The 13,766-nt window shown below is 50.5% G+C and overlaps 1 protein-coding gene across 1 annotated transcript in view; it reads left to right on the forward strand.

Annotated features, from left to right (window-relative positions):
• Positions 1-13,158, forward strand: part of LOC311229753 (protocadherin-1-like) — a gene marked incomplete at both ends in the record, with an annotated part of 32,627 nt that extends 19,469 nt beyond the window's left edge. The window contains 2 exons of the mRNA XM_084315828.1: positions 998-2,722; positions 12,628-13,158. Of these exons, the coding sequence (XP_084171954.1) occupies positions 998-2,722; positions 12,628-13,158 (2,256 nt within the window). The remainder of the gene's footprint in view (positions 1-997; positions 2,723-12,627) is intronic.
• Positions 13,159-13,766: the final 608 nt, after the last annotated feature.

Here is a 13,766-nt window from a genome sequence, read left to right on the forward strand (position 1 = left end):
GGACATATGATTGTATCATATTGATTAGTTGATTGATTGATTGGTATTCTGAGAAGACATGGTTGATAGTGTGTAATTCATTATTTAATCAATGCATTTGTGTCCTCAGTATATGAAGATGAATCTTGGCACACTTCCTAAGGAGGGCCAAGCAAATTGATTGTCACCAGTGTCTGTCACTCCTCCATCCTCTTCTAAGGGCATTTTGATAATGAGAGGAACATTAACACAATCACTCATCTGCCCATTAGATGCCAATGACGCATTTGACAATCACAGGATGTTTATATGGACATGGGGGTGTGCACTTAGTTTTCATAAGCCATTATGTAATATGCAGAGCATGAACTAAAAAAGAAAAAAAAATATCAATAAAGCAAAGCTTTGTAGTAATTATATGTATCATGAATGACATATTATTACATAGTAATGGGTAGGGCTGTACCGAATGTCATTTTTTAACATTCGAAGCTTCTATTGAAGTATTCGAACGAAGCTTCGAATGTCTGTCGTCATATTTTATGACGTAATCCAATTTTTTTTTTCTTTTTTATATCCTCAAAAAAAATCCTCAATTTGAATAAAGGGATTAATCTGATTAAATTAGTATTTTTTTTTTATTAAATCAACTTTCTTTAATGAATATAACTCATCAATTTTGTCAACATAAATAATCCAATAAGGGCATGGTTGGTACGAAAGCGCCGAGTGCCAAGCGGATGCTACATTATTTATGATAAATGTTTTATAATAAAATGTATGACTAGTCATATACTATAATAGTATAATACTATAATATTAGTGTAGCCTAATCATTATCTGCAACTGTGAAGAAAAACCCCATTGGTTTAAACAGAATGAATAGACACATTCGGTACAGCCCTAGTAATGGTGTTACTACACGCAATTAAGAAAATGTGTGTATACAGCAAACAAGCTTGGACCTTGTTTTATTTGTCCTGCTAATTCAAAACGTCTCCACTTGTCTGTCCTGCAGGTTAGAGCCAATGACAATGACACAGGCACCAACTGTGAGTTTGTCTACAGCCTTCTCGCGCCATCTGAGACTGTTCAGAGACTCCTCCGCATCGATAACTCGACAGGCATAATCTACGTCAAGGGCCTGGTGGACCGTGAGAAGGAGAACTTGAAATTCCTCATATTCTCTGTGGTGGCCAAAGGCTGTGGTCCCAAGAGCTCAAAGGTCACGGTGAACATCAAAATCAGGGACCAGAATGACAATGCACCGGCCATCGAGATTCGTGGATTTGGCCTCGTCATACACCAGGACGGCGTGGCCAACATTTCAGAGGACATGCCCATCAGGACTCCTGTGGCTATGGTTGAGGTGTCGGACCGCGATGAGGGCGAGAACGCTGTAGTCACCTGTGTGGTGGATGACAACGTACCATTCCAGCTGCGACTCGCTAGCGAGTCGGCCAATGACCACCGCAAGAGTAAGTATTTCCTGCAGACCACCACTTTGCTGGACTATGAGCGCGTCAAGGATTACAGGATCGAGATTGTTGCCGTGGACTCTGGTAACCCAGCCCTGTCCAGCACAAATTCCCTCAAAGTCCAGGTGACAGACATGAATGACAACATTCCCATCTTTTCCCCGACAATGCTGGAGGTGGACTTTGCTGAGGGTAACCAACCAGGTGACAAGGTTTGTTACGTGGTGGCGATGGATGCGGACAGCGGCACCAATGCTGAGCTGACCTATAGCATTATTGAAGCCTCAGCTACCGAGCTTTTTGAAATCGACCCCAACACTGGTGAAGTGCGCGTGAAGAACCTGCTGGATCGGGAAGACACAGAGCGCTATAAGTTCCATGTGGCAGCTGCAGACAAGGGTGTTCCCAGCAAGACGGGCACTGCCACAGTGGTGATCAATGTTCTTGACTGTAACGACAATGACCCCAAGTTTATGTTGAGTGGCTACAGCTTCTCTGTCTCAGAGAACATGGCTCCGCGCAACCCTGTTGGCGTTGTTACAGTCACTGATGCCGATAAAGGTGAGAATGCCAGGGTAAGGCTCTATGTCGAGCCGGACAATGGCAAGTTTGTCATCCAGAATGGCACTGGCACCATCCTGTCCGTTATCTCCTTTGACCGGGAAAAGGAGAGCACCTACACCTTCCGCCTCAAGGCTGTGGATGCCGGGGACCCACCCAGGTCTTCCTACGTAGGGGTGACCATCAACGTCTTAGATGAGAACGACAATGCCCCCTACGTAACCAAGCCGTCCAATTCCACCTACAAATTCCTACCACCTGTTACTGCTCCAGAAACCCGTGTGGAAGTAGTGGAGGCAGAAGACATAGATGCAGGGCCCAACGCTGAGCTTGTGTACAGCATCACTGGCGGCAACCCACATGGACTGTTCCACATCTCGCCTACCAGTGGGGAGATCACACTGGCTCAGGAGTTCACCCGCAAACACAATGGCCTGCACCGCCTGGTTGTGAAGGTCACTGACAAGGGCAAACCCCCTTGCCACACCACCGCCCTGGTCCATATTTTTGTCAATGATACCATTGGCAACGTCAACCTCATAGAGTCCCTAGTAGGACACAGCCTTTACACTCCCCTGACAACAGACATTGCCGGCGACCCTAACTATGCCCTGGCCCAGGGCAGCAACATCCTGTACGGCAGCTTGGCAGGCATCGCTGGGGTCATCCTGGTCATTGTGGCCATAGTGGTGATCAGATATTTAGTCATTTAGCTAACGCTTTTATCCAAAGCGACTTACAAGTTCTGTACGACAAGTCATCAGGAAGGGTACAACTCTATCAGCTGAGTAACAATGTTCATCAAAGTGTTGCGTGTTACAGTGTATGTAACTGAGGGGTACAATTCCCTGACTGTATTAATCAAGTATGGTATCATTAAACCACTACCGTCTTATGTACATTATTCTCTCTTAACTCCTCCACAATGATACGGTTTCCACACAAAGTACTCGTTTAGAAGAATATTTATTAACAGCAAATATTATTACATAATATACTTTACTTAGATTGCGCTTATAAGGCAAAGAATGTGCGTTGGCAAATCAATAATGAATGTTAGGAATTATCTAGGGAATACTTGTAAGGGGGTTACTACCGGTTGTAAGCCAGCAGGGGGAGGCAATGCTCTACTACAAAGTCAATGGTTCCACAGGGACTCTAATAAGCTCCTGCGAGGGGGAGCGGTATTACTCCCTGGCTCAGCGGATGAAAGTCAGCCGCTGTAATCCCAATGTGCGGGCGGCACAGGTGGAACCGGTCAGCCTCCTACAGAGACGGGCTCGAATGATGGTCCTCACGGTAGATCCCACACAGCAGCGGGGTAGACGGTTCTCTGCTCCAGCAGCCACAGTACCAAAGCAATAATCCAGCCGGAAAGGGGCTCTGCTGGCGCCGGTGTAGATATCCTCCGGTGCACGGTGGTTCACAGTTGAACTTGACGTTACTATCCTATTCGCACGCGGCTATAAGTGCTCTATTTAGACACACAATTACTCACTTCCCGTGGTCTTTGACTCGTAATGAAGGCTTACTAGTAAGTAGCGAACGATACGCTGAACAAACGTATTAGGATAAAAACACGACTCTATTTTGGGGCAATACGGGCCCTACTTCACCGCACGTTGCATAGTGGGTGAGGCTTCACTTGGGTGACTCGAACTGAACGGACTGCGGACGGAACTGAACAAGACTGAACCGAAAGCGAACTACTTCTGTATTTCACCTGCGCCATATTTATATGTACGGGGAATAAACAAGTGCCAGCCTCCTCACTGTCTCGTAGCCCTGGGCAAAAGCGGGCATGTTGAGACAAGCCTTGACGGTAGCTTTGAAGTCGGCTCTAGGGGCACGGCACTGGCGCTGGTGGCACGCCATCCAATAGGAGAATGAAATATTATGGTCTGTAGGCTAAAGGGACATTCCGTGTATATGTACAAAGAATACACAAGGGATATCAAACGATATACAAATATTATGCAATATATATCAATCAATAAATACATATATTCGGTTTAATCTGACCCTTTGTAACAGCCGCCCCCTAATTAGTCCCACCTAATTAGCTAAGCAGAGACAGATTAACCGCACTGTCCACTACTCAATGTCCGTTGTGAGGGGTCGGTCAGTTCACAAAGTCATGGGGTCATGGTCGTCATTAAGCGAGTCGGGGAGCCTTGGCGACTCTATCAGCCTCGCCACGGGTCGGTTGTAGGTCCGCCCTTGGCCGAGCACTTCTGCCACTCTGACCTTTCCGTCGGCACCAGTGGTCACTTTGCTTACGCGGCCGGCCGGCCACGCAGCTCGGGGTAGTGACTGGTCTATGGTCATGACGACTGGACGGGATGAAGGGGGCCTTAGGAGGAAGCGGGCCTGAGACTGCTTTGATCTGTGCTTGGCTGTGCCTCCTCCTCCTCCGTCTGTTTCTCTTGTTTGCTCTGTACCCCGTCTGAGGAGGGGCCGGTCCCGGCCGCCCCGTCAAGGAGTCGCTTGGGGTGCTGGGTTCGAGGTCAGCTACGTCTGAAGCGCAGCTGAGGGGGGTGGAGTTCCGAACTCCCTCTGGTACCCACGGTTCTCTCACGGGCCTCTCGCTTAATGTCAATAGCCTCTGCTGTACGGGGGAGAGGCCGGTGTCGCTCGCCTTTGTGTGTAGGCAGCGTGTAGACGTGGGTTGACTGTCAAGTCCGTAGAGGGGGCCCTGGAGCGTCCATCCCAGTCGGGTCTGAACCGCGACTGGGCATCCTTTGGGTCCGACGTGGGCCGCCTCAATTGGGAGAATGAGGTCCGCGTGGTCGGAGCCGATGAGCAGGGTCGGTGTGGCGCCGTCGATAAGCGGTATAGGTAGTTGACGTAGGTGCACATACTTAGCCATCAGCTGTGGGATGGGGTAGGTGTACTGAGACAAGCCTATGTCGTGGCTGGTGAAGACGTTAGTTATACTATACTGCTTCTCGGGCTGGTCCACCGCTGCTATCTTGAAGGAGACCTTTTCACCCTTTATGGTCTTCTGGTCCCTTCTGATGGTGCGTATGGTCATGGTATCTTTGACACCTCGCAGGCCCAACTGGGCTGCTGCGGAAGCGAGGAGGAGAGTCTTTTCAGACCCATCGTCCAGGACGGCGTAAGTGTCCAGGACCTTGTCCTCGTAGCTCAGGAGCACTCTGACCACTTTGAGGAGCACACGGGGGGTCCCGCTATGCTGGTCAATGTGGAGCACTCCTGTTGGTTGGTTGCCTTGGACCTTCTGGTGGGCTCCGCACCGTGTTGCGCGGTAAGCGGCGCCCGCCTGGGCCGCCCCTGCGTGGCAAGCGGCGCCCGCCTGGGCCGCCTCACGCCACTGGTCCACTTGGACGGGGTTCAGTGTCTTATATTCGGCGCACTGTGCCAGCCAGTGTCCGCCGTCGCAGTAGGTACAGTAGGGAGCGGTCTGGTGGCTCTTCGGTACTGGTGCCACCGCCTCGGCATGGTACATTACCGCGACGGGCCCACTCTGTTGTCCTGGCTGACGCCTGTTGATGTCATGCAGGACCTCCAGGTGGGTGCCACCGCACCTGCTGCACTTCTTCTTCAAGCGGCACTCAGCTGCTAGGTGGCTGCGCGCGCAGCGGAAGCAGCGGCGGTGGTCCTTGGTCCACTGGCTCACTTCGTCCGTGGTCAGCTTCCCGAAGGTGTCGCATTGGTACAGCCGATGTTCTCCCTCACAGTACTGGCACTCAATCTTCCACTGGTCCTCTTTCGTCGAGGGGGTGTTGTGGTTCTTGTGCTGCGGTACTGATTCGGCTTGGTGCATAACGGTCACCAACCGGCGGTTATCCGTTTGTCCCCGAGGTCCGAGTCTTGGGCTTGGTCCACTCCATACGAACGTGTCGAGTCGTAGGCTACTGACCTCCCTGGCGAGGAACTCAGATAGGTCTAGGAGGGATGCCTCTGGACCGTTGGGGTCGCGGTAGTCTCTCTGCCGCCTGAAGCGCTCTTGTCGGGCGGGAGGGAGCTTCTCTAATATCCTCTCTACATTAGAGTTAGCGTACAGTTCATAGATACCCTTTTCCTTTTGGGACCCCAGCATCCCTACCAGGGACTGTACCTTGATAGACAGGTCATCTAATGCTCTGTTGTCTCTGGCTGGGGGGAGACGGTCAATGTCTCTTATCTCCTGTATCACATAGTCCCATACGCGTCCATAATGTTGGTCGAGTGCTGCTAGAGCCGCTGTGTATGGGGTAGTAGAGTTGGCATAGGCCAGCGCTATATTGTGCGCTCGGGGCACCTTGAGGTGCTTCAGTAGGATAGCATACTTGTACGGTTCGTCAGCTACATCGGACAACATTGTCTCTAAGCACATTCGTAGCTCCGTGTACTGTGCTCTGTTCTCATGGGTGAAGTCCGGGATGGTCGGTGTGCCAAGGTACGATGCCATGGATGACTGGCACATCGGTGAGCGTTGGGGGAGAGGCCTCCTAGGCGAGTCTCCTCTGGCGTGTCGTCTTGGGCTGGTACTTGGTGGGTACCGAAGGTCGGGTACCCAGGTGCTGTCCCTCGGGGCTGGCGGTGCGTCAAACTCACCCGTGAGTTGAGTCGGGGGTTTGTAGCGCAGGGCCTCGGGGCTGACTTCTGGGCTGTACTGGACCTCCTGGTCCTGAGTACGTTGCTGCTGGTCGGGGCTGTACTGGGCCTCCTGGGCCAGAGTATGTTGCTGCTGGTCGGTTTGACATTCCTCCTCTTCCTCCTCCTCTCCCTCTGCTAGGACCTGGAGTCTTCTGTTCAGTCTCTCGGCGTGGTCCGGTTCTTCCCGGTTGCTGGGTCTCGTATGGACCCGCCGGGGAGGGGGTTCGGAGACGTGGACAGAATCCTCCTGGTGGCGGGGTCCCGGGTCGCTTGGTCGGGTAGGGGAATGTGTCCTAGACCCATGTCTTGACGATCTCTGAGAGCTCCGTGCGGAGTGAGGGGGTGTCGCCATGGCAACCAGTTTGTCTATCAGCTCCGCCTGCAGCCGGTCGCGCTCTGCCTCGCGCTGGGCATGGGCTGCGTCGCGCGCTGCTTCGCGCTGGGCATTGGCGGCGTCGCGCTGCGCATTGGCGCTGGCCTGGGCGGCGTCGCGCTGTGCGTTGGCGGCGTCGCGCTGGCCGTTGGCGCTGGCATGGGCGGCATGGAGCTGTGCATTTGCGACGGCGTGCTGTGCATCGGCGCGGCTTCTTTCAATGTTCTCTTCCGTCTGGAGGCGTCTGGTCTCCAGTCTTATGCGGTCGTCTTCACTCCTTTGTTGCGCCTGGAAGCGCTCTCGCTCGCCTGCAAAATGTTTGCGCTCGCGCGTCTGTTGCGCTTGAAGTCGATCGCGTTCGGTGGAGGCTGCCAGGGTGGCGATGAGTGCCTGTGCCAGCATCTTGTCCGCCTCGCTGGGGGAAGACGCCGTTCGGGGCGATTGGCTCCCGGCAGTACTTGTTGGAGATGCGTTCTCCTGCGGGGAGTCCTGGAGCTCTATCTCCTGGGCGCTCTCCTCTTCTTGTACCGGGCAGAGTTCCATCTCTGGAGGGTTGTCTTTCTCCTGGAGCTCTCCGGGGACTACTTCTTCGGTCTTGGCGGGGGGTAAAGTCGTGTCAGTTCCCTCCTGGTCCCCACCGTGAGCTTGGTCAGTTACATTAGAACCCACTAGGGCCTCTGTTGGCGGGGTAGCCTGGTTGATAGGGTCGGACATAATTTTACTATCCGCTTTAGTTATTTTATCCGTATTTAACTTCCCTTTAAAGCTAGGTATTGGACTGACAGTGTATGCCTCTAGATAGGGAGGTGGCTGCCGTCTGCGCTGCGGGCGATCTAGCTTAGGAGAACCGTTTGTGGAGTGTTCGTCATCGGCCATGTCAATATTAATATTATATTAATATTACGCTAATTATTATCCGGCTCGAAGGACCAATTGTAACTGAGGGGTACAATTCCCTGACTGTATTAATCAAGTATGGTATCATTAAACCACTACCGTCTTATGTACATTATTCTGGCCATACCGTACACAAGTATATGATGAGAACTCCTCCACAATGATACGGTTTCCACACAAAGTACTCGTTTAGAAGAATATTTATTAACAGCAAATATTATTACATAATATACTTTACTTAGATTGCGCTTATAAGGCAAAGAATGTGCGTCGGCAAATCAATAATGAATGTTAGGAATTATCTAGGGAATACTGGTAAGGGGGTTACTACCGGTTGTAAGCCAGCAGGGGGAGGCAATGCTCTACTACAAAGTCAATGGTTCCACAGGGACTCTAATAAGCTCCTGCGAGGGGGAGCGGTATTACTCCCTGGCTCAGCGGATGAAAGTCAGCCGCTGTAATCCCAATGTGCGGGCGGCACAGGTGGAACCGGTCAGCCTCTGGTCCAACAGAGACGGGCTCGAATGATGGTCCTCACGGTAGATCCCACACAGCAGCGGGGTAGACGGTTCTCTGCTCCAGCAGCCACAGTACCAAAGCAATAATCCAGCCGGAAAGGGGCTCTGCTGGCGCCGGTGTAGATATCCTCCGGTGCGCGGTGGTTCACAGTTGAACTTGACGTTACTATCCTATTCGCACGCGGCTATAAGTGCTCTATTTAGACACACAATTACTCACTTCCCGTGGTCTTTGACTCGTAATGAAGGCTTACTAGTAAGTAGCGAACGATACGTTGAACAAACGTATTAGGATAAAAACACGACTCTATTTTGGGGCAATACGGGCCCTACTTCACCGCACGTTGCATAGTGGGTGAGGCTTCACTTGGGTGACTCGAACTGAACAGACTGCGGACGGAACTGAACAAGACTGAACCGAAAGCGAACTACTTCTGTATTTCACCTGCGCCATATTTATATGTACGGGGAATAAACGAGTGCCAGCCTCCTCACTGTCTCGTAGCCCTGGGCAAAAGCGGGCATGTTGAGACAAGCCTTGACGGTAGCTTTGAAGTCGGCTCTAGGGGCACGGCACTGGCGCTGGTGGCACGCCATCCAATAGGAGAATGAAATATTATGGTCTGTAGGCTAAAGGGACATTCCGTGTATATGTACAAAGAATACACAAGGGATATCAAACGATATACAAATATTATGCAATATATATCAATCAATAAATACATATATTCGGTTTAATCTGACCCTTTGTAACAGTGTATGTTAGTTTATTAGGTGCATGACAGTAAGGTTAGTTAGGGTTAGTTTTTGTTTTTGTTTTTTGTTTTTATTATTTCAGATAATGGTTGAAGAAGTGCGTCTTTAGTCGACGGCGAAAGATTGGACGGGATTCGGCTGTCCTAACTGGGGTGGGTAGTTTATTCCACCATTGTGGGGCAAGGACTGAGAATAGGCGGCTTCTCTTTGATGACCCTCCCGGAGCTTGGATAGGAGTAGGTCTGAGGCGGCCAGAAGATGCAGAGCGTAGGGGTCTTGAGGGTGTTTAGTTAGAGACCATTGACCGGAGGTAGGCAGGAGCGGTTCTCTTTGCCGCACGGTATGCTAGGTCGAGGGCCTTGAAGCGGATAAGTGCAGCAATGCGGAGCCAATGCAGGGCCCTAAGAAGTGGGGTGACATGGGCCGACTTCGGTAGGTTTGAGATCAGGCGGGCCGCAGCCTTTTGAATGAGTTGAAGAGGCTTGGTGGCGGTGGCCGGGAGGCCAGCGAGCAGTGCGTTGCAGTAGTCGAGGCGGGAGATGACTGTTGATTGGATGAGGAGTTGGGTGGCTTCTTTTGTCAGGAAGGGGCGGATCCTTCTGATGTTGCTCAGAAGGAATCTGCAGGTTCTGGTTGTCGCTGCGATGTGAGCAGAGAAGTTCAACTGGTCGTCGAGGACAACACCAAGGTTCTTGGCGGTCGGGGACGCGGTCACAGCTGCATTCTCGACTGTGATGGAAAGGTCGGTCAGGTGGGAGGATTTGGCCGGCAGGTGGAGCAATTCTCTTTTGCTTAGGTTCAGTTTGAGGTGGTTGGTCGTCATCCAGGCGGAGATGTCGGACAGCCAGGCCGAGATCCGTTCAGAGACGTGAATATCTGAGGGAGGGAAGGAGAGGAAGAGTTGAGTATCATCGGCATAACAATGATACGAGAAGCCATGAGATGTGATAATGTTACCCAGTGATTTAGTGTAGAGAGAGAAGAGAAGGGGTCCTAGGACCGAGCCCTGGGGGACACCCGTCCGCAGGGGGGTGGTTGGCCAACAGGGTCCCTCTCCATGACACTTGGTAGGAGCGGTCATTGAGGTATGATGACAGCCATGTCAGCGCAGTTCCAGCCACTCCCATTCCTGCAAGTGCCGCGAGGAGGATCTGATGGTTGACTGTCGAAGGCTGCAGATAGATCTAGGAGAATCAGGACAGAGGAGAGGCCTTTCGCTTTTGCTAAGTGAAGTGACTGTGACCGCAATGAGGGCCGTTTCTGTGGAGTGGCCAGTCCGGAAGCCAGACTGATTAGGGTCTAGGACAGGGGTCGGCAACCTGTGGCTCCGAGGCCGCATGCGGCTCTTTAGCCAATCAGCTGCGATCATACTGTGACACTGCAATGACAAAATATTTCATCAACTAAGATATTTAGTCAACAAAAGGCTTACCTGTATGCCTGATATGTGGTGCGAAATTTGCGAACAACGAAAAATTTACTTTTTATTTTATAGATTTTCCACAAATAAGGGAAGGGCTCTAATAGAGCTGCATAGTTCAGGGTTTTATTTCAAAGTAGGTCTACAGATGCCAGTGTTTTTTCTCCTTTTCTGTGTTTTATTTCAAAGTAGGTCTACACATGGTAGTCTTTTTTCAAAGTGGACTACCTTTTATTTTATAAATGTTCCACAAATAAGGGAAGGACTCAAATATACCTGAATAGTTCAGGGTTTTATTTCAAAGTCGGTCTACAGACACCAGTGTTTTGTCTCTTCTGTGTTTTATTTAAAAATAGGTCTACACAGCCAGTATTTTTTCTCTTCATAAGAGTTTGAGGTTTTCCTTTGTTATAAACAGGTAAATACAGCAACAACATTTTTCTTTTTGTTGCTTTATAATCCCATTAATGCAACAAACTGTGTGCTATAAGTATAAAGTATAATAAATCGCAAATTACTTTGGGTATGCAATTGTCAGGCGTTTTATGCTATATGTGGGGTATGCTTGGGGTTGGGGATATATAAAACGTTATACACTGTTATCTTCATTTTAAGGGTAAATAGGTTGTGCGGCTCCCTGAGCATTTTATTTTGTGGGATGGGGGAAAAGTGGCTCTTTTGATAGTAAAGGTTGCTGACCCCTGGTCTAGGAGATCATTCTGTAAGAGATAAGCAGTAAGTTGGTTGGATACAGCACGTTCAAGTGTTTTAAAAAGGAAGGAGAGAAGCGAGACAGGACGATAGTTGCCTATGGCGGTGGGGTTCAGTTTTTTTTTTTTTATTAGGGGCGTGACTCTGGCTTGTTTTAGGGAGGTGGGGACCACCCCCGAGTTGAGTGAGGAGTTGATGGTTGCAGTTAGGAATGGGAGGATGTCCGGTGCTATGGTCTGGAGGAGTGGGGAGGGTAGCTGGTCCAGCTGGCATGTAGTCGGACGGTTCGACGTTACCAGTGTCAGGGTCTCAGCTTCTGTAATGGGAGAGAAAGATGACAGAGTGAAGGATGAGGTTCTCGATTCAGTGTTTGGAATGGGTGGGGGTTGGGAGAAGGAGCTGCGGATGTTCTCTACTTTTTCCTCAAAGAAGATCGCAAAGTCTTCGGCAGAGAAAGATGAGGGAGGAGGGGGTGGCGGGGGAGTCAGGAGGGAGGACATGGTAGCATGCAGTTTGCGAAGATTCTTGGCAGAGGCCTCGATCCTATGGTGAAAGAAAGAAGCTTTGGCATTAGTAATGGTTTTGGAGAATGTTAACAAGAGGTGATATGTGTCGATGTCAGCAGTGAGGCGTGACTTTCTATACTTCCTCTCAGCCGCTCTCAGGACCTGTCTTTGTTCTCTCACTGCATCTGTCAGCCATGGACTGGGTGGGGAACGGCGGGCAGGTTTCTCAACGAGGGGACAGAGCTTGTCGAAGGAGGTTGCAAGGGCTGAGAGGAGGGTGGAGGTTGCCATCTCTGTGGGGAGAGCAGAGAAGGTGTCACTCAAAGGTAGAGCCGATAGTATGTCAGAGGAGAGGGTGGAGGGGGATAGGGAGGGCAGGTTGCGTCTGAGTGAGACGGTTTGAGTTGGGATGAAGACCTTTCGGTTAAGCATGAGAGTTAGTGAGAAGGATATGAAGGAATGGTCAGATACATGTAGGGGAGTTACCGTGGTGTTAATGATGCTGGAGTTACGGAAAAATATGAGATCCAAGGAGTTGCCTGCTTTGTGGGTGGGAGGCATGGCAGTGGGAGTCAGGTTTTGATTGTAGGAGGGAGACCACTGGGACCGACTGAAATCAGTCAGGCAGGCTGAAGTCGCCCAATAGAAAGAGAGGGGTACCATCTTCCGGTAAGGAGCTTAGAAGCATGTCCAGCTCAACTGTGAAGTGATTGAGGGGACCTGGAGGGCGATAGAGTGTAACAATGGTGAGAATGAAAGGATTAGAGACAGATACTGCATGATATTCGAGAGAGGAGAGTGACAGATCTGGGAGTGGTGTTATCGCCTGCAAAAAGACACCATGAGTGGCTACCAGGCTGGCAAGAAAGAGAGCAAGGACCTGTATGCACCTAAACAAGGGCCCAAGAATGGCAAGGGGAAAAAGAGCAAAAAGGGGAAGGCTCCCAAACCTGCTAAGCCTGTGGAAGAGGATGAGGAGGCCAGCCTTCAGAAGGGCCTTAAGTTCAACCTCATCAATGACAACGTCAATGACAGCCCCCGAATCCATCTGCCCCTGAACTACCCCCCAGGGAGCCCCGACCTGGGCAGACACTACTGCTCTAACTCCCCCCTGCCCTCCATCCAGCTGCAGCCCCAGTCCCCCTCTGCCTCCAAGAAGCACCAAGCCGTACAAGACCTGCCCGCCACCAACACCTTTGTGGGCACAGGCGACAACAACTCAACAGGCTCGGACCAATATTCGGATTACAGCTACAAGGCTAACCCGCCGAAATACAGCAGCAAACAGGTAGGCGACTACTTCGCAAACACGGCAGGGTACAACAGGAACATCATATGGACCAACCAGGTGTGGTAGAAACACAGGACTGATTCTCACACCAGATCCGCTACTACCAAAGCTGCACTGATTACTCCTTTTCACCTTTTCAGGGTGGGTTAAATAAAGGAATTCGTGTTTTTATTTTTGTTTATTCCAAAGTGGCATATTTCTGATTGGGCATGGGAGTTTACTCACATATACATTTAAGTTTGAATGTGTTTTTGGAGGTTCCGGTTCCCGGTCGAGGATGTGAAGTCGCACTCTGCTACGCTGTTACTCCCTTTTTTATATTTTAACTTTAAAAGCCTCTTTTTATACTCTCAACTCGGTTAAACCTTTATGTATACATCACCTTAGGTTTCCTACTAACTATTTTGACTGAAATAACCACAATGAAGAAATCAACGAGAAGCTAATCAAAGAAAGACGACGTTCCCACTGATATGATCGCCATTGCTAAGCTAATCGAAGAGCTCAGGCAATCCTTAACGGACGGTGTACAATCCTTAACCAACCAGGCTACCTCTATCGAAACCAAACTCGACAGCCTCTGGGCTGCGGTTGGTGAACATGCCGGGCGTCTGACCGCTGTGGAAGCCGGCTTGAATACTTGGACTGACACGGTGGACGTGATAGATGCTAGA

Source organism: Notolepis coatsorum, assembly GCF_963971535.1.
Source record: "Notolepis coatsorum genome assembly, chromosome: 6".
NCBI classification, from domain to species: domain Eukaryota; kingdom Metazoa; phylum Chordata; class Actinopteri; order Aulopiformes; family Paralepididae; genus Notolepis; species Notolepis coatsorum.